Below are 19,976 nucleotides of genomic sequence, written 5' to 3'. Positions count from 1 at the left end.
CCATTTACCTGTAAATGTCATGATTTTATTCTCTTTATTGCTGAGTAAAATTCCATTGAGTATATATGACACATTTTTTTAATACATTCATCCACTGAAGGGCATCTAGTTTGGCTTCACAGTTTAGCTATTGTGAATTGTGCTGCTATAAACATTGATGTGGTTGTTTCCCTGTAGTATGCTGTTTTTAAGTCCTTTGGGTATAGTTTGAGGAGAGGAATAGCTGGGTCAAATGGTGGTTCCATTCCCAGATTTCCAAGGAATCTCCATACTGCTTTCCATATTGGTTGCACCAATTTGCAATCCCACCAGCAATGTATGAGTGTACCTTTTTCCCTACATCCTTGCCAACACTTATTGTTGTTTGTCTTTAGAATAGCTGCCATTGTGACTGGAGTGAGATGATATCTTAGAGTAGTTTTGATTTGCATTTCTCTAATTGCTAGAGATGATGAGCATTTTTTCATATATTTGTTGACTGATTGTATATCCTCCTCCGAGAAGTATCTGTTCAGGTCCTTGGCCCATTTGTTGATTGGGTTATTTGGTTTTTTTGGTGCTTAGCTTATTGAGTCCTTTATATATCTTAGAGATTAGTGCTCTATCTGATGTGTGAGGGGTAAAAATTTGCTCCCAGGATGTAGGCTCTCTGTTCACCTCACAGATTGTTTCTTTTGCTGAGAAGAAACTTTTTAGTTTGATTCCATCCCATTTATTGATTCTTGGTTTTAATTCTTGTGCTATAGAAGTTTTATTAAGGAAGTTGTGGCCTAATCCCACATGATGAAGATTAGGGCCTACTTTTTCAGTTTTCCCAGTACCATTTGTTGAAGATGCTATCTTTTCTCCATTGCATGTTTTTGGTACCTTTGTCTACAATTGTAATTTTGTGGGTTAGTCTCTGTGTCCTCTATTCTGTACCATTTGTCTACTAGTGTATTTTGGTGCCAACATCATGCTGTCTTTGTTACTATTGCTCTGTAGTATAGTTTAAGGTCTGGTATAGCGAGGCCACCTGCTTTACTCTTCCTGCTAAGGATTGCTTTAGCTATTCTGGGTCTCTTATTTTTCCAGATGAATTTCATGATTGCTTTTTCTATTTCTATGAGGAATGCCATTGGGATTTTGAACAAAATTGCATTAAACTTGTATAGTGCTTTTGGTAATATGGTCATTTTGATATTAACTCTGTCTATCCAAGAGCAAGGTACATCTTTCCATCTTCTAAGGTCTTCTTTGATTTCTTTCTTTAAATATGTTTCTATAGAACATAGTTTTCATTGTATAGATCTTTCATCTCTTTCATTAAGTCGATTCCCAAGTATCATACATATATTAGGTTATTGTGAATGGGGTAGTTTTCCTCATTTCCCTTTCAGAAGATTTGTCACTGATATACAGAATATATATATGCCTTTGTTTTATGGGTGTTGATTTTATATCCTGCTACTTTGCTGAATTCATTTACTAGTTCTAGAAGTTTTCAACAAAGATGGAGTTTTTTGGGTCTTCTAGATATAAAATCATGTCATCAGCAAATAGTGCTAATTTAAGTTCTTCTTTTCCTATACATATCCCTTTAATTTCTTTTGTCTAATTGCTCTGGCCAGTGTTTCAAGAACTATGTTGAATAGAAGTGGTGAAAGAGGGAATCCCTGTTCCAGTTTTTAGAGGGAATGCCTTCAATTTTTCTCCATTAAAAATGATATTGGCCTGAGGCTTATCATAGATAGCCTTTACGATGTTGAGATATGTTCCTGTTATCCCTAGTTTTTCTAGTGTTTTCATCATAAAGGGGTGATGTATTTTGGCAAGTGTTTTTTCTGTGTCTATTGAGATGATCATATGATTCTTATCTTTAAGTCTATTGATGTTTTATGGATTTTTATTGATTTCCATATGTTGAACCAACTTTGCATCCTTGGGATAAATCCTACTTGATCATGGTGCACAATCTTTTTGATATGTTTTTGTATTCGATTTGCCAGAATTTCATTGAGAATTTTTGCATATATGTTCATTAGAGATATTGGTCTGAAGTTTTCTTTCTTTGATGTGCCTTTGCCGTTTTGGGATCAGGGTGATATTGGCCTCATAGAAAAAAAGGTAGTACTTAAAACTCATTCTATTTCCTGAAATAAATTGAAGAGTATTGGTATTAGTTCTTCTTTAAAGGTCTTATAGAACTTGGCTGTGTATCCATCCAGTCCTGGGCTTTTCTTAGTTGGTAAGCTTCTGATGGCATATTCTATTTCCTCACTTGATATTGGTCTTTTTAAGTTGTGTATATCTTCCTGACTCAACCTGGGCAAATTGTATGACTTAAGAAATTTGTTGATGCCTTCAATGTCTTCTATTTTATTGGAGTATAAGATTTCAAAATAATTTCTAATTATCCTTTGTATTTCTGTAGTTGTATCACTCCATTCTCTAAGATATTTTATTATATAGGTATGATATGTAACTTTTCAAAACGTTCATAAAGATGCATTAATGAATATGTCACTCTACTTTTATTGTGGTCATGTTTACCCTTAATTATCTTCAAGACACACATTTAAACTTCAATTTTCCTTTCATTAATTTCACTCTGTAACTCAAGCAAGAGAAGAATGTATTTTTATGCTAATTTCACTTTACCTTACATCACCCATGTTGAAATCAGAAATAATGTTCATGTGCATGTGCATGCGTGTCTGTCTGAAAGTGCGAAGAGCAAGTGTGATTACAGTTAATGATTTCTTTTTCTTCATAATATGTTCAGGTATGGAACTTTCCTTGTTAATCATGTTTGGCATTCATAGAATTCAATGAATTTTAATACCTTTATTGAGTATTTGAGGCTTTTTTCTTATTATTTCTTTGATAATTTAAAAGTCTTTAGCTTTTCTTCTCTCTTCTTTTAGAGCTCTTATTAGAAGAATGCTGGAACTTCTGTTAACTATCCCCCATGTTTCTCAAATTCTTTCTCATACTTCAAAAGGATTCCTTTTTCATGACATTCTGAAAAACATTCTCAAGCTCAGACTTTATGTTCACTAATGCATACCTAAATTGTGTCAACAAATATTTTCCTTTAAAATTTTAACGTTAAATTTTAAATTCCTAAGTTCTGTCAATCTTTCTCTTGAATACCAAACCTTTCTCCATCTCTCTGAATGTCTTCTTCTGATCACTCTATTACCTCTAAATCTTTGAATACTTTTTCTCCAGATTTTTGATTTGGTATCTTTCTCTGTGGTATCGATTTTGTTCATACCATGGTGGATCATAATTATATGTTCATCTTTTGTTTGAGAATCTCTGTTTGCCAGCTCTTTTGTTTACTCCTGCCTGTTTCCAGTGATTAATGGGGACAGACAAGTGGCTTGTCTCCTGTGTGTGTGGGCTTTCTAACCCACCTGGCAGTCAGAACATTACTGAGACACTGCCCTACCTCTCTGGGTCTAGCACCCACACTCAAGGATTTAGTTTGTGGGTAAACACAGCTGCTATCCACTACTTAACCAAGGAGAAAAGAAAAATAAAGGCACAGCTCCAAATGTACAGCTCCAATTAATAACTCCAATGAGCTCTTTGATTAATAATCCTGATGAATTCCCCTTCTATTTCATGTTTCCATTGTCTGTATATCAAGCTTTGTCTTGCTTTCCTTTCTTCATTTCAAATTAAATATGTCTTTGTTATAGATTTGTTAATGTTCACTAGTTTGTTTTTGATACTTTTTTTTTTTTTTGGTCATATGGAGTTTGAGCCAGAAAGAAAAAATAGACATATATTTTTTAAAAACTTTTAATTTTCAATCAGGTAAGTTACTTAAATTTGAGGACTTTACATACTTGTATTAAAAAATAACTAATTATATAATAAATTCCTCGTTTTTATTTCTCACAGTAATGCTATAAATATCAGTGACTTTCAAGAATAAAATGATCAGATATTATCAATAGAATCTTTAGACCTTGGGAAGTTAAAACCAACATATTTGTAAAACCCCTGAACAATTATATCCAAATCTATTTTATTACATTTGAGGTCTGAAAGCCTAGTCTGGTAGGTGATGAACTGTTATAAACATATTACCTTTTCCGTGGTTATTGAGTTGCCATTCCAATGATAGGAGTCTAGTAAAGTTCAACATTTTCTGAAAACTTACATAATCATTAATGGCCAATGACACTTTCCCACTCAAACATCCAAAGAAATGGACTTCAGATGATCTCATGTGTATGTGTACACATATGTACATGCATGTAAATGTGTGGCAGGGATTGTATCCTCAGAGCCCATCATATTAATTGGTATTCACAAAATGAAAACACTTTGCATAGCATTAGTCTGGCATCTTGGGGCATCCTTTGGCAAATTTCCCTCCAGCATAGAATCACTGATATAACTTAAACTATAACACAGTGAACCCTTAAGATTATGGTGTGTTGCCAAGTATGCATCACACATGCCTGTGATCCCAGCTTCTGGGAGGCTGAAGCAGGAGGATCCCAAGTTCAAAGCTAACCTTAGCAACTTAGTGAGGTCCTAAGCAACTTAGCAAGACCCTGTCTCGTCACAAAAAATAAAAAGAGCTCAGTGGTTCAGCATCCCTGGGTTAAGCATCAATCCCCCATACCAAATAAATAAATAAATAAATAAAAAGAAAAACGATTATAGTATATTTTTCAATGCTTTTATAACTCTTATACTGTTCCCATTCATAAACCAAACCCAGTAACCCCTCCATGACTTTTGTTCTGTATGTTCTTTTTCCTAGATTCTTTTCTTCTGTGAAGCCTCCTTTGTTCTTTATATATGATCTTAATTGCATCTAGTACTTAATCCTGTTACAGTACTTACCACATCAAACTGTAATGCTTCTTAAAGAGCATAGTGATAGTAACTTTGTTAAGTTGCGTCACACAACACACAAAAAATTAAGACTTACCTAAATGTCTAAATCAAAAATAAATAACTAAAGAAGTTAACATGAAAGGAAAACAAAGCAAATAATGCGATTCAGTTCTGCACAGTAATTAGAGGCCAGCTCTAACAGTTACAGAGGCTAGAGTGAAGGAGACACTGTGAATTCAAGATAAAAATAAACTAGTTATGTCGTACTCAAACAGGAGAAATGTTACCATCATCATCATCATCGGCTGCTAGAAAAGAAAGCAGCCTTGGAAAAGTTAAGTGCCTTGCCCAATGTCCCATGGCTTGTTTTGTTAGAGGAAAATACTGGTCTCTGACTTCCAGTGCTGTTGCTGCAACACCACATGAAACCAAATACACAATGAAAATTAGTTGCTATTATGGCAACCCCTGGGAGAAACAGAAATACTTATTCCCTTGAGAGGGATAGGAAGTTAAGCCGAGAACCCAACATGGATATTCTGTGAGTTCTGAAGAGCTGGAAGACGTGAAATGACCTGATTGCCCCTAAGTAGGAAACAGTGGTGTAGCTGCAACCTTCAGAAGCACATGAGATCCCTATTGGCAGGGGGTGGGCATGGGGTGGGGGCCGAAAAGACCAAGAAGCTAACTACTGGAACATTCTCCAGGTATACCATATTGGAAGAAGTAGACTATTATGTGCTATATTAGACTACAACTGGGAAGATAGGTTTTTAAAAATTTCCTAGGGCACTTTTCCAAAAGAAAACAAAAATTAAGGTCAGGTCTACATCAGCCAGTAACAGACTTCTGGGCCCCTGGATTCATTTATTTGGCTCTGCTGACTATTTGGCTCAGTTTTCCCTTAGCAAGTGTAAAAAACGCTTGAACACCACCACCCTGGGATCCTGTTCAACCAATTCAGATAGCTGTGGCCTTTTAACTCACATCCAAGAGACTTGGCTTAATACCAATATCATTTCCCCTAGTATAGCCTAAGCTTAAGTGAGAAAGTACAAGCTCAGGGAACCAGGAGTTAACTGGCTGTTCCCATTCCAGAGAGGCCTGTTTCTTTTCTTAGATAAGGAAACAATACTATATCAAGAAGTTTCGATCATTCAATATTACATATCACACTAGATCCACAAATATACAAAGGGAATTAGTGGAAATACCACTGTCTATTCTTAAAGTATCTCTCTTGAGGAGCTTTAGGCAATTTAACTATTCTCTTCCAACCCAATCCCTTGGGAAATAAGTAGAGGTGACTTATTAAAACTTATATTTTACAGATAAAGAAACAATAGGAAGTGCAAATGCAGAAAGTGGCAGAGAGTCTTAAGACCCCACTCTCTTTGCTGAAATACATTTCTTCTAGAAAGTTACACACAGATAAAGAATATTACATTTCCTCATGTACAGCTGCCTCTGATGTACTCACAGGACAGTGCTAAGGTGTTCCTGGGCTGTGCTGGCATCACCTCTGCCTCAGACATGGATTCTTGCCCTTCTCCTCCTCAGACACCCGTGTGTGCAGATGTTTAGAATAGCTTTCAAATGGCCAGCTGCTCTCTCCTATATCAGCAAGAAATTGCCGAAACTCCACCTGTCTTCTCAAAGACAGGCCACAATAAGCCCAGCAAGTCTACCTGCCTACATTGTTTTCCTTTTCTAATATAAAACCAATTCATTGGTGTATACGATCTTTATTCTTTCCCTATTTCTAAAGTGTAGTATGACTCTGTGAGTCAGGGATTACATTAAATTTGGAATTACTAAGCTAGATTTTTTTTCATAAGAAGTGGCAGTGGGGCTATGGAGGGGAAGCATAATATACACAGGACTGTGAGAAATGTTGTGTATAAAAATGAGAGTTACGCTTTCTTCCAAAGTTAAGTCTTAATAAAAGAAGTCTCTGAAGGAAGAAAGCTTTATTTTGGTGACAAACATCAAATGGCCTGCACAGGAAGGCAGAAATTAAAAGAAACAGGCAGCAGTGCCCTAGGTTGCCTGTCAAGAAGTTTGCCCTGGATAGTTTCTGGAGAAATTCAGAAATGCAAATAACCTGGACAGATTAAGAGCACCTAAAGACAACTAACAGGATACAAACAAACAGCACCTTTCACTATGAGGAGGCATGTTCCTCCAGGCAAACAAAGAAACAGGACAGAGTCAACATCTGTTTCACATAACAGCTTGGCTGCTGAAAGAAACAACCTTTAAAAAATGGCTGAGCCGACAATCCCCCCAAATCATTCACTTACTATTGCATGGGCTGAAATAAACGGGTAAAGGAATATAACTTGCACTTTCTACACTGTACTTGCAGCCTTCTTTAAAAAAAAAAAAAAAAGAAGAAGAAGAAGCAGGGGAAAAGTTGTCCTTTCATAAGAGGAAAACAAAAAATTAAAATAGAGTGCCAAAAAAAAAAATCCTCATGAACTTTTCCATTTGATTGACAACTAACAGCAATGAATATTGAAGCACAAAAAAGACAGCTAACTGCTTTTCAGCTTTCCTAATGTCAACTGTGAAGACAAGACTGCCAAAGAGTATACTGGGTGGGGATGGTGGCTGGGGGTGGGAGGAGAGAGACAATTCAGACACAACTTGTTAGAATATTAGAGGAAGAAAACAATTCATGTGGCAAAGCCAATGATGGTTCCAGAATCCAGTAAGGGAACATGGCAATGTCTGGATCCTGATCAATAAATGACAAAACAAAAATGTTAAGAAATGAAATTTTAATCTCTGTATTCCATCAATTCACTTCTAAAATTTCAAAATAAAAAGAGAAAAAAACAACAACAATAAGATGGCAAAAAAAACAATGTTTGTAGATTTAAGAACTGCAAATTACTAAGATGAAAAATTATCAGAGCTACGATATAACTGTGTTGCGGATGACTACTTAAAACTCAACCAAATGTCAGACACTTCATGCACCTCAGTAATGTGCTTAAATCACAAATGCCAAATAGACGACCAAAGCAATTAAGAAGCTCTGACAGGGCTGGGGTTGTGGCTCAGCGGTAGGTTGCTCACCTACCATGTACGAGGCCCTGGGTTCGATCCTCCGCACCACATAAAAATAAATAAATAAAGGTACTGTGTCTAACTACAACTAAAAAATAAATATTAAAGAAGAGGCTCTGGCAGGCAGAGAGATGTTTTCAGGTGAAATCTGAAAACAGAAGTAAAGGTGGTAAGGTGGAAAGAGGCAAAAACAATTCACATTAACTAATGTAGAGCACAAAACTATGCTAGGTGGCTAAACAAGTCTCCAATGTAATCCCTTCCCAATGGCTTTTCAGTTTAACCAGGTAAAACACACTGTAGGAAAAGAATGCCTCATCTGAAGTATGACCACAGAGAGAAAAAGCAATATGTGATGTATGCTGCTCTTTTTAGAGACCTTAGGGAAAAGGCTTTGTTGAATTTTGTCTTTTATATTTTAATGTTTTTGGTTGGGGGAGTAGTGAGAATGTAACTATAATGAAAGCAAATCTGGCATCATGCTAGGTATAAGCCATGCAAACTCTAAGAACCTGGCTTGTATTACCTAATTTTGTCCTCACAAGGATGATAGGATGTAGCAATTATTATTGCTACATTTCACAGATAAGGAAAGAGAGATACAGGAAGATGGGCATGCCCAGAATTATATAGAAAAACTAGGTTTGGAAACAATCACTGGGAAGGAAAAAAAATTCTTTAAAAGATTAATCCATCTGTCTCTGCAGGATCCCTGCTAGGAGTCTTACACAACAACGAGACAAATAAAAATAATTCAAAGCAAGAAAAGCAGAGTAATTAAATAAAAGAATGGATTTAGAACTTGAATAAAAACCATGCAAATGAAAGAATATACAGGAAAAAGTTTACAGAGCCTACTGAAGACTATGGAATGTTCTTCAAAAGGATCAGCAAACCCTTGCTGGACAGTATTGGGAAATCCCTTCAGGTATAACAGCATTGACCCAGGAATTTCTTCTAGCCTACAGGAATTAGGATTGGGCTTTAATTAAGGAGAGAGAGAAAGAATACAAGAGGTTCCCTAGTGCCTACTGCCTGGTTTATGTAGGAACCATGTACATGTTCTTACACTATAACCACAACATCCTAAAACGGAGACTGGCATTCAATATGGATTCAGTAAATATTTGTTAATATTTATCTTAAAAATGAATACCAATTTTCATATTCATAATGAATACAAAATATTTTAAGGAGTACAATTTTCATATTTATAAAAAGAATATGAAAATGAAATGTTGTAAGCAGATCTGGATAGTTTCGAAAGTACAAGTGAGGGTGATTTAGTCGGGAGTGTTGAAGAAATTGAAGGAAGGAAGCAGGACTAGAGTACCCAAAGTGAGAGCCATAACTGAACAAGAGTTTGACCTGATTGACCTATATGTAAAAGAGTGACAGGAAAAAAAATGACAAAAGCAGCTGCAATAATCAGAGGCGAAGTCCCATAAATTTTTGAGAGAGGGCAATGTGTTCATATTTTGTCAATATGATGTTTTATCAATATAGTGTTAATGAAAAAAACACCAACACTTGAAGACCTTAAATGACGCAGCTAATAATGATAAAAGCAGCAGCAGATGATGTGTGGGAGCCCTTCTCTTGTGCCAGGCACTGGGCAAAATGCTTTACACATGTAGTACACAGGTTAAGCACCTCTGCGCAGGTCAGTCCCCACCTCCCCCTCCACGTAGCCTTGGTTAAATCATTCAAGCTGTCCACATCCTGGTGCCCAGTGTCTCATTGTCTGTGAGATAATAACAGCACCTACTCCCTGGGCATGAAGTCACAAAGATAAAGTGAGAAAATCTGAGGGAGGAAAAAGGGAAGGAAGGGAAAAACAGAAGAAAATTTAGAGTTCTAATTTCACAGAAAGATAGGCATAATCAGTGCAGATTGCAGGGGGTGACAGGCCAGATGAGGAAAGCAAGCTATTTCTAAAATGGCAAAAAGGAAATGGGCCCATCATACAACTAGGCAGCACTATCTCTGTGTCATCATTTACCTTATACTTCTGTGTTTAACCCTTAGTTTCATTATTTTCAAAAATTTTGCTAATTCCCTGTATTTGTTGAAGACAAATTGTCTTTTAGATCTTTTATTGTCAGCTCCTGGGTACATGCTAGACAAACAACTGTGGTACACATTGTGGTACAATGACTGAGTGAGTAGTAGGAAAATGCCCCACTGGGAGAAATTGGTGTGAATAAGAATTTTTAGGTAAAAGAGAAACACATAAAATAGAAAATTGATAACAGCCTATAATCTACCTGCACATACACTAAATATAGTTAACATATGCATAATATATATACATGGACACAAACACACATCAGATATATGTGCAAACTCATAGTTTGTCACTCAGATTCCCCCAAATAGACTGTTATTAAATTTAACTCCATGACTCATAGTCATTCCATCCCTTATCAGTTCTTCTTAATAGATAGGAAAAGGCATGAACTTTATGCTCCTATTTTGAAAAAATAAAACATTTAACTTCAGGTTATAAAAGGGAATGACAGGAAGTCTTGGAACTATCAATAAGAACAAAGAAAGGACGTTCACAGGGAGAAACAGGGGCCATGCCATCCCGAGTTAAGGATAAAGACAACTATTGGCATTCCCAGTAAGATGCCATCACTGTACTGGCTCTCCCTACCTGCCTACCTCTACCCACTATCTTCCTGAGTTTCTCCCTTGAATTCAAAATTTTTCTCCAGATTGATAATCGGACTGAACTCCAACTAACCTACCTTCTAAGCAACCCTGTGATGGTAAATATAAGCTTCAGATCTTCATACCAAATCCTAAAACACTAAACTCTTTCCTTTTGAACTTAAAAATTCTCAGTCAAGCAGCTCAGACAACTTGACTTTAATAAGTCATAATTCTCCTAAATGCCCAAACTTTACATTGGGGATGATCCCCTTGGTATCTAGAATATACTTAAAACCCTAGGAAAACTATACTTTCTTTACACATGTTAACCTTTCTTTCCTTTCTTTACATGTGTTAACCCACCTTTTCAAGTGTTCTTGGGTTAGACATAGATAGTACTGATTACAAAAAGAATATTTCGATAAATGAATTAGTGCAGGAACCATCTCTGAATCAACTCCCTCTTTTGCGAACCTCTGAGGATAGAACACAGGATACTTGCTACTCTGAAAGCTACCTTTTCTTTGAGATAGTCTCTCAACTGAAAAGACAGCTATTAAAGTTGAGAGGAAGAAAATAACCTGGACTTTTCCTAGAAATGTGCTCTTTAGTACTAACATATGCACAAAACCCACATATCATTAGCCTGGAACTAACAAATCGGCTCCAATCCCTAAAGCTCTTTTACCTACATCTCTGAACCTCATTACAGAACAGGTACAAACTGAAACATTACCATCAAATCCTATGGTATTCTGCCCCATATAATTTCCATCACCACACTCGTCAGGGCACAGGTCTTTCAACAAAATTAAAATTGGGAACAGACCTATTCTCATGTTTTATATCTCTAATCCTTCAATTCAATCTTCCATTGCACTGAATTTCAGTGGCACAGAGCCAAAGTTAAAATAAATTCTTTAAATGTTTGTATTTTACTGTCCAGACACATTTTTTATTTATTTCATCCAAATAATCATCATATATAACAAATACTTCTCAATTAACCAATAGTTTTTTATTCCTGCTGCTAGGTGTTCAATAAGTTTCATGTCCAACCTAGTAAGATATACTAAGTACGAGCCAAACTTAAGGTCAACAGAATACTCCAACCATATACACTTTGATTCTCTGGATTTTTACAACATGTTATCTAGCTCTAAAACATTTTTAAATGATATTATTGTCACTGAAGAGCAAAGAGCCACCAGAAACTAATGCAGTATTAAAATACTGAACCTAATAAACACAGCACCTTAAAATTTTACGTAAAAATGTTACTATGAGAACACTTGTGTAATGTGATTTTGGGTGTCAAAATTATAATAAAACTAAATCTTTTAAGGAAAATCAGAATTTCTCGATCATAGTTGCTTTTAAAGATTAATGCTATAAAAGCCAAATGTAGCTGTAAAACTGTCAGAGGCAAATCTGCTCTGAAAATAGACACCTGAAAAGGTCAATATTTCATTAGATAAAAATAAGAAGGTATCAAATACTACCAAAACAACATAAAGTCAGTATTTCAATTTCATCAGGCTACAAAATAGGTCACAGTTAGAAGGACCTTAAAGGGGAGGGAGGGAGGGAGGGAGGGAGGGAGGGAAGGAAGGAAGGAAGGAAGGAAGGAAGGAAGGAAGAGAGGGGGGAGGGAGGGAGAGAGGGGGGGAGGGAGGAAGAGAGGGGGGGAGGGAGGGAGAGAGGGAGGGAGAGAGAGAGAGAAAGAGAAAAGAGAGAAAGAGAGAAAGAGAAAGAGAAAGAAAGAAAGAGAAAGACAGAAAGAAAGAAATAGAAAGAAAGAAAGAAACTGGGTAAGGTCAAGATCACGCTTTTAAATAGATGGAAGAGAACTTTTTTCTAAGCCATTAAACTCACTGATATTATACTAAACTACAGAGTGCTCACCATTTTCCTGTGCCATTAGAGAATTTAGTAGGTTCACTGAATTGACTGATTTCTTTGTTAATCTATTTACATGGGTTAAGACCCTGGCAGACATAAAACACAACCAAAATGTGCCAGACAGAGGGTGTAATGGAAGACTGAATGATGTATGCTTTGGGGTACAGCCTACCCAATAAATGTGCTTGGCCAGCAAAGACCCACTGGCAAAGATTTATTATCCGAACAAATACATTCTAAAAAGATTGAATACAACAAAACTAGTAGCATAAATACAAACTAAAACACACACACACACACACATAAATAAATAAATTTAAATAAATAAATAAATAGATTTATTTATTCATTTATTTGTGCCCTGTGCAGTTTGATTATACTAAAATTCTTTCCAGGTGTCATTCAAGAACAGAACAGTTTTCAACAAGTAGAAGAGCATATATAAATAGCTATTAGTGTAGTTCCTTAATTCATAGAAAAGAAAACAAAATTTATATCTCTTGGAAATCTTTGACAAATTTTAAAACCTATGTAAAAAGAGAAAGAAATATTTCTTGAATGTATATTATCAAGAGAAAAGGTAAAAATAAATCCCCTAGAATAAGTTATCATGTTTTAGTAATATATAATACATGGATACCAAGTTTTTTGGTAAAGTTAAACTGAGACACAGAAAGGATTTTAAATGCCATACCTCCAAGTTCTTTCACATTCAAGATGGCATTCTGAAATGGCACTGCCTTTATACTAAAACCTAAAATTAAAAAAAATAAGAATTAGCAAATATTACATTAAAATACTCAAGATGCTCAAATTCTCTATTTTTTTGGCAGATCAGAATGTACTTTTGATAGATCATATCAACATTAGAAACGTATAATTTCTAAAATTAGATGACAACCTCATATTATCTTCTGTAATTATGAAAACATTGTTAATTATGACAAAATGTAATGCTATTCCCTTTACTTCAAAATAATGCTTTGTTATTTAATATATTATGCTACTGGGCAACATTTATCAATTGCTATTTGGAGGTATAGGGAGCTTCAAAAAATATTAAGTTGATAGCAGTCTTTGGATCTAAATACTAAAGTGAATGTCTTAACAGTTTTTTCACATATATAACTCAGTAACTCTAGAGATTAAGGTATTTATATTGTAATCATCTTATATTAGAATATATCATATTCATATCAGTGTTTTAAGGACATGATTAATAATGCATATGTATATGTTTCTTAAAAGTATAATCATAATTATACATTTGTAGTAACGCAATCATTTTTAATGCATTCAATAAAAATTTATATTATAGAAATATATTCAGAGTATATAGTCCTCTGATTAATAATATATTTAGGACTTAACTATTATCATTCAAGTTAGTCAATTCAGTTGAAACATAAAAATGTGCATATACCCATACAAATACACACATGTCCATATGTACACTAAATATTTTTGAAAGGAGGCCACAAAAAAACTTGAACTAGTAATGACCCTCAGAAGCACTGGGGATCTGAAAGCCTTCAATAGAAAGGAGATTCTTTTCTTTCATCTGAATGTTTTGCCACGTACTGTGTGTGCGTGTGTGCGTGTGCGTGTGTGTGCGTGTGTGTGTGCGTGTGTGTGTGTGTGTTTCAAGCCCCACAAAACTTTAAAAGTTAATTTATCAGTAGTGTCTGAGAACCAATTTCATTTATGGCTTTAAAAGTTACTTGTTATAAGAATTACTAGGTGAATGAAACACAAACCCCTTTCCAAGAAATTTCAATAAAGAAGACCACACAAATACTTATTAATATTAAAACAAGTTATGGCTGAAAGGTGAAAAGATACATAAAAGTATGGTGTGAATAAGAACAATTATTTTACATGGATTTGCTTTGCTTTATAAAAATAGAAAATCAGCGTGTGCCTTCATAGTCTAGTCTACCCTTCACATTCCTTGGCCACATGTTGTCACAGTACATTGATAAACTATCCATTGCCATCCATGAAAGGCAGTGTTATGCAATGGTTAAAGAACTGACTTTGGAAGCAGACAGAACTAGGTTTCAATTCTAGCTTGGTCAGGATAAAACAACACATGAACTGTGTTTATTACAGTTCCCTGTGCACAATAAACATACAGTATGTCTTCTGGAATTATATTTTAATTGATGCTTAATTGTTGATAATTTAGTCATTAGGTACACAGAATTTCAGCCTGCCTAAACATATTTCAAACTCACAAGAAAATTTGGGTGCTCATTTATTAATCAAGTAAAAGTTACCACTACTGAAAAGTACTTCTGTTGAATTAATGGAGGTATCAATAGTTGAAATTTCCTTCACAGAAAGTAAATGTTCATTGGATCCTCTAAGCATCTTCCAAAACATATCCTTCCTTTGAGGTCAGTGCAGCATTAGGGTTACTGGTGCATGAAGTCCCTCAATCTTAGTAAAGCAGCAGGAGGAATGAGGAGGCAGTCCCATGTGGCTGTAGCACTGGCATGTACCCCAAGGCCTGAAGGAAAGACTCTCCAGGTGTCTGGCCTCTGGGATATTCAGGAAAGCCAGTGCCAATCATAATACTTCTGTTGGCACCAAAATTCCACTGCAGGAGACTTGAATGCTTGAATGTATCAGTCTACCTCATGGATGTCATACGGATTAAAATGCAATGATTGTGAAATCCTGGAAACAAAAAGCCCTCTACAGATGTTAAAAAGTCTATTAGTGATCATGTTCAGGACAACTCAAATATGGATTTTCCAAAGAAGTAGGGCAGGTTCCAACTTTGGAAAAGAAAATTATGGCGCACACCAGCAATGTTTAACAGCTTTGATTCTTAAAAGCTGACAAAATGCAGGCACTCAAAGGGAAGTAATATTCTTCCAGTAATGTCCGCACCCATATACAAAATACGATTTTGGAAATTTATTAATCCAACTGGCAGATTATATTACTGTTATTGTCTTTAAATCCTTGCTGAGTCTTTATAATAAATTGACAACAAAAATATCCTCAAATGTTCATACTGAGCAAAGTAACCTAGAAACGTTATTTATAGGCATATAAATGTTTCTATAGAATACTCATAAACATTTTCTCCACAAACAGAACACGTGTGGCTACATTCATACTGCAAAGGTATACCCAGTCCTCCATAATGCCATTTCTATATTATTTTTATAGTACAGCTGTATTAATTAATGTTCAGAGGGCAAAGTATAAATAATCAGTCTAGAAAATAAGATATTAGTATAATCTTAAAAATACACTCATAATTATCCATTTGTGTAAGGAAATTATTTTTAATGTATGCAATAAAATATTTATAAAAATATATTCAGAGTATGTAGTTCTATAATTAATATATTTAGAACTTAACTGTTATCATTCAAGTTAGTCAATTCAGTTGAAACATAAAAATGTGCATATGCCAATACAAATACACAGTGTCCATATATACACTGAATATTTCTGAAAGAAGGCAACTAAAAATGTGAGCTAGTAATGAATATCAGGAGACATTTTTTTTTTCATGAAAGAAAAAGTTGTTTGTTTTTTTTTTACATTAGTCGTCTGCTGCATTTGCAAAGATTAAACAGAAATAAAAATTTAAGGCAACACTTTGAATTCACTAGAAAGGCAACCAAGAAAGGCAATCAGCACACTATAGTTTACTCCTGTAGACTGGGTTGGATGAGGTCAGGGAGAGAGGAGAAATTAATATTTAGTAGAGATACAAAAATCATATAATCAAAAGACCTTTCTCAAAGGATTTCTTTGAGGAATAAAAACATAGGCTCTAGAGCAAAAACATCTGTGTTCAAATTTGGGCTCTACCTTTTACTAGCTATTTGACTAAGGGAAATCTTCTCAAGTGTCCTTAAACTAGGTTGATTTTTCTGAATCCATGTTCCTCCAACATTTAGTGCTTCTACCTAATTTTCACAGTTGTAACTACACATCAGTATACCTGTATTATGTATTTTGCCCACTAGACTGCAAGAATCCACATGGAGAAGCAAAAGTACAGCCAATCCTACATGCCAGGCTAGTGCTTGGCACACCACTGGATCTCAATATTATTTAAAGATCGAGGCTAAGGATTTACATCTATTTGCTAACTTAGCTGTTACAACAATCCCAAAGTTAAAGTCAAGAAGAAGGTAAAGCACAGAGGAGTTAAGGACCTGGTGAAGAGTACTAAGTACTATATTCAAAACCCAAACCCAGGTCTTGTCAACAGAATGCTACACCATTGCACGGCCTCTAAGTACCACAAAGTTGATAGAGTTTCCTATTTTGTTCAACTTTGAACCTAAATACTGGTGGAGTAGACTTGGCAATGCACACATTCCTATTAAACCCAATACTTTACCCTCCTCTTTTTATAAATAATTAAACACAAGAAGTCCAAATAAGTGTTCTTAGGTCTACATGATACTGCTTTCTTAATAATGCAATAGAAATGACAGTATGAATTTAGGTTGTCTTTTTTGATAGATATTATTAATAAAAATAGGAACTCTGAAGGAACAAAAAATGTCCAACTGACGAAGCCATGTTGGTGTTATCATCTCTTACTTCTTCAGAGCTGAGTGTCTTTGGATGAGTCACTGGGACAAGACACTGCCTAGGAGGGCTGGTCATGGTGCTAAGACTCACCAGCCACATTTTTTCCCTTGCTTTGGCTTTGAATTCCTCATCTGCAAAATGAGTGAATTAGATCAGCTTGCAAGTTTCCTTTAAAATTGGGAGTGCATTACTTATAATCAGCAAGAAGGAGAAAATAACAGTTACCACTGAGTTGATCCTCAATGGCCTCCAGTATTTGGCTGAAGCCCTCAAGGGTAGGTCTCCCCAGGCTCCATTCAAACAACTTGATGGCTGAAGCCGAAGCAACGCACTCAATTTTTCCTGGCCTATCTAAGCTACATTAGTAAGACTGAAACCTCCCCTAAGATTTAACCCCACAAATTTTAATAAATATATGACTTAGTAACTCTTTGGGGAAATGATTTTTTGCATATCTTTCGGACTTTGTTCTGCAGTCCTTAAATCCAACAAAACCTCTGATAGAGGGAAGATAGATTTGAAATTTTTCATGCGGGAAAGAGCATTCCTGGAATTGTAACAAAATTAGTTTTGGGAGGAAAGTTAGTCTATTTTTATTCATCATGTGGAACACATGAGTGTTTTACTTGGGCCTACAAATTTAATTGTCCTCACCCCCACCCCCAAGGCTGCACACAATCACACAGATACACGACGGTGCATGTGCTTCTAACCTGGACACTCTAAAAACTGCTGAAGGAAAGACAGTTCTATACATCTGGCAGTCTTGTTCTGGACCAAGAGCATCATTTATGCCATTGCATTGATATTTGTGATGTTTGAATAAAAATCTAGCAAAATTCTTGTAAATACAATTTCAATGTCACAAAGAAAATTTAATCTACTGGCATTTAGAAAACCATCCTTTAGCAGATACCTAAATCTGACTTTCTAACTTTGTTTCTCTTATTAACACATCTGCAGCTAATACTAAAGTTATTTAAATGCTTCATTCAAGTTTTCATGAACTTTTTCTTTCAAACCGTCATGATCTTTTTCTATTTTAACTGAATGACATACTACTTGACAATTTTTCAAGTACAGAAATACATATCCCTAAAATTATTTTAAACCTTTCTCAATTCAGAGTGTTCAGTTTTCTCTAGGTTATTCTCCATGATATATCATTATATTATCCTGAGACTTTAGATTCCATTCCTCTGGTTTAAAAAGGAAAAAAAAAGTGAATATTTGTGTAATCTATAGTTTAACAACCCCTCTTATCAACAAATTCCTCAAGCAGACACAGTCAAGAAATTTGTTCCGGGCAGAATTCACTTTTGTTTTTAGACCAAAGAGCAAGATGCCCAATTTCTCTCTCTCCACTAACCTCGTCCTGCTCTCTGGAGGATTTCTTGGCCCTTTGAGTTTTGACAATTTAAGTGTCTTTTAAAAATTATGTCAAAGCTGAAAGAATGCTGAAGTTAACGATCCAATAAAGTTTGGATTCCCTTTCTTCCTGGAAAAAAGGCAGGCACTCTTGCCTTGCTGAAATTGGATGGATATGCCCTTCTCACAATATGTTTTCATTTCATAAGAAACCAGCTCTTAAGGTAGATCCTCTTTTTAATTCTTCAAAAATCTTCCAACATTTCATTTCTAATTGATTTTTTAGTGTCAAAACATTATCAAATAAAGAAATAATTTAAAATAAAGCTCAACATAATTCAGCCACATTAACAAAGTACATAGTGATGTTACATGTTATTTCCAGTTTATGTACAAAAGCATAGTTTTCCATGGCTTAACTTAAAAAATAAATGTAAGTTTAATTTTTTCACTTTCTTCAATAGAAAAATATATACATTTTCTAATCTATAATCATTTCAATTGAGATACCATAATTCATTTAATAACCTCCCTTGCTGTAGGACACTGAGGTTGCTTTTGAGTTTTAACTATCATACAAAATGTTGCAAGGAATTGCCTTCTGGATATAGTTTCTTTTAAATGCCTTGTTTATAATAAATTGCTATTGGCATCACGACCAGGTCTATGAGTATTTTGGTAATTTTTGGTTTATATGAATAGTTGTTTTCCAAGAAAAGGGACAGTAACAGTCACAATGGTACCAGTAGTACATGTACATATCAATACCACTACTATCTTCTCAGCATTGGGTCTTATCATAAAGAAATAAATTTTGGTAAATTTAAGTATAAAACTAACTTTTTTGTTTATTCCCTCATAAAAATGAATTTTTGGTAAAGCTGAACCTGCTCCATCAATTTCTTTGCCACTTTTTCTGTTTATGAATTATCTTCGTGGACTAAACATAATTTATATTAGATTCTCAATGATATCTGTAAATGTGATTGAATTCTCTAAGTAGGACAGCCACAAATTGTTATCTTAATGTTTTATGCAAATATTTCTCAATGGCATTATTTCTTTTTATGTTGAGCTTGTTAATTTTAGATTTCCAGCGACTCGGTTTTATATGCTCAAGTCCCCAGATCCCTTGCTTTGTGACTCGTTCCCTACAGGCTCCCCTGGCTATTCTCCTCCCTTCTCTCTCACTCAGTCATCCACAGGCATGTGTGGCTTTCTGAGTTCTCATTTCTTCTAGTTACTGTTTCCACTACTGAGGCTTTTTTGTTTATTTTAGTATCTTCCTTCCACCTCCTTTATTCTTCACTTACATATACATCCAGGTATTCCCCAAAAAAGAACCCTGAGCCTGGGTTGTATGTTCAAATATGCCAGCAATGCCCATTTGGAATGCTAGCACATAATAGTTTCTATGGGTCCACTGGTACCTAAAGTCAGCCTGCTTGACTCTCTGCTGCCTCTCCCTCACCCCATCCCCCTGCCATCATTAATTTGTTTCTCTAACATCTTGCCCTCCTTCTTTCACTACAATGAACACAAGGACCCAACCAACA

General features: G+C 35.3%; 1 protein-coding gene across 7 annotated transcripts in view; it reads right to left on the bottom strand.

Moving 5' to 3' along the window:
• Nucleotides 1-19,976, bottom strand: part of Arl15 (ARF like GTPase 15) — a 395,233-nt gene that overhangs the window by 224,483 nt on the left and 150,774 nt on the right. For all 7 annotated transcript variants that reach the window (XM_005319640.5, XM_078016420.1, XM_078016428.1 and 4 more), the window contains exon 3: nt 13,175-13,234. In XM_005319640.5, coding sequence (XP_005319697.1) covers nt 13,175-13,234 — 60 coding nt within the window. The remainder of the gene's footprint in view (nt 1-13,174; nt 13,235-19,976) is intronic.

Source organism: Ictidomys tridecemlineatus, chromosome 1, assembly GCF_052094955.1.
Source record: "Ictidomys tridecemlineatus isolate mIctTri1 chromosome 1, mIctTri1.hap1, whole genome shotgun sequence".
NCBI lineage: Eukaryota > Metazoa > Chordata > Mammalia > Rodentia > Sciuridae > Ictidomys > Ictidomys tridecemlineatus.
This window is presented reverse-complemented; position numbering and strand designations above follow the sequence as displayed.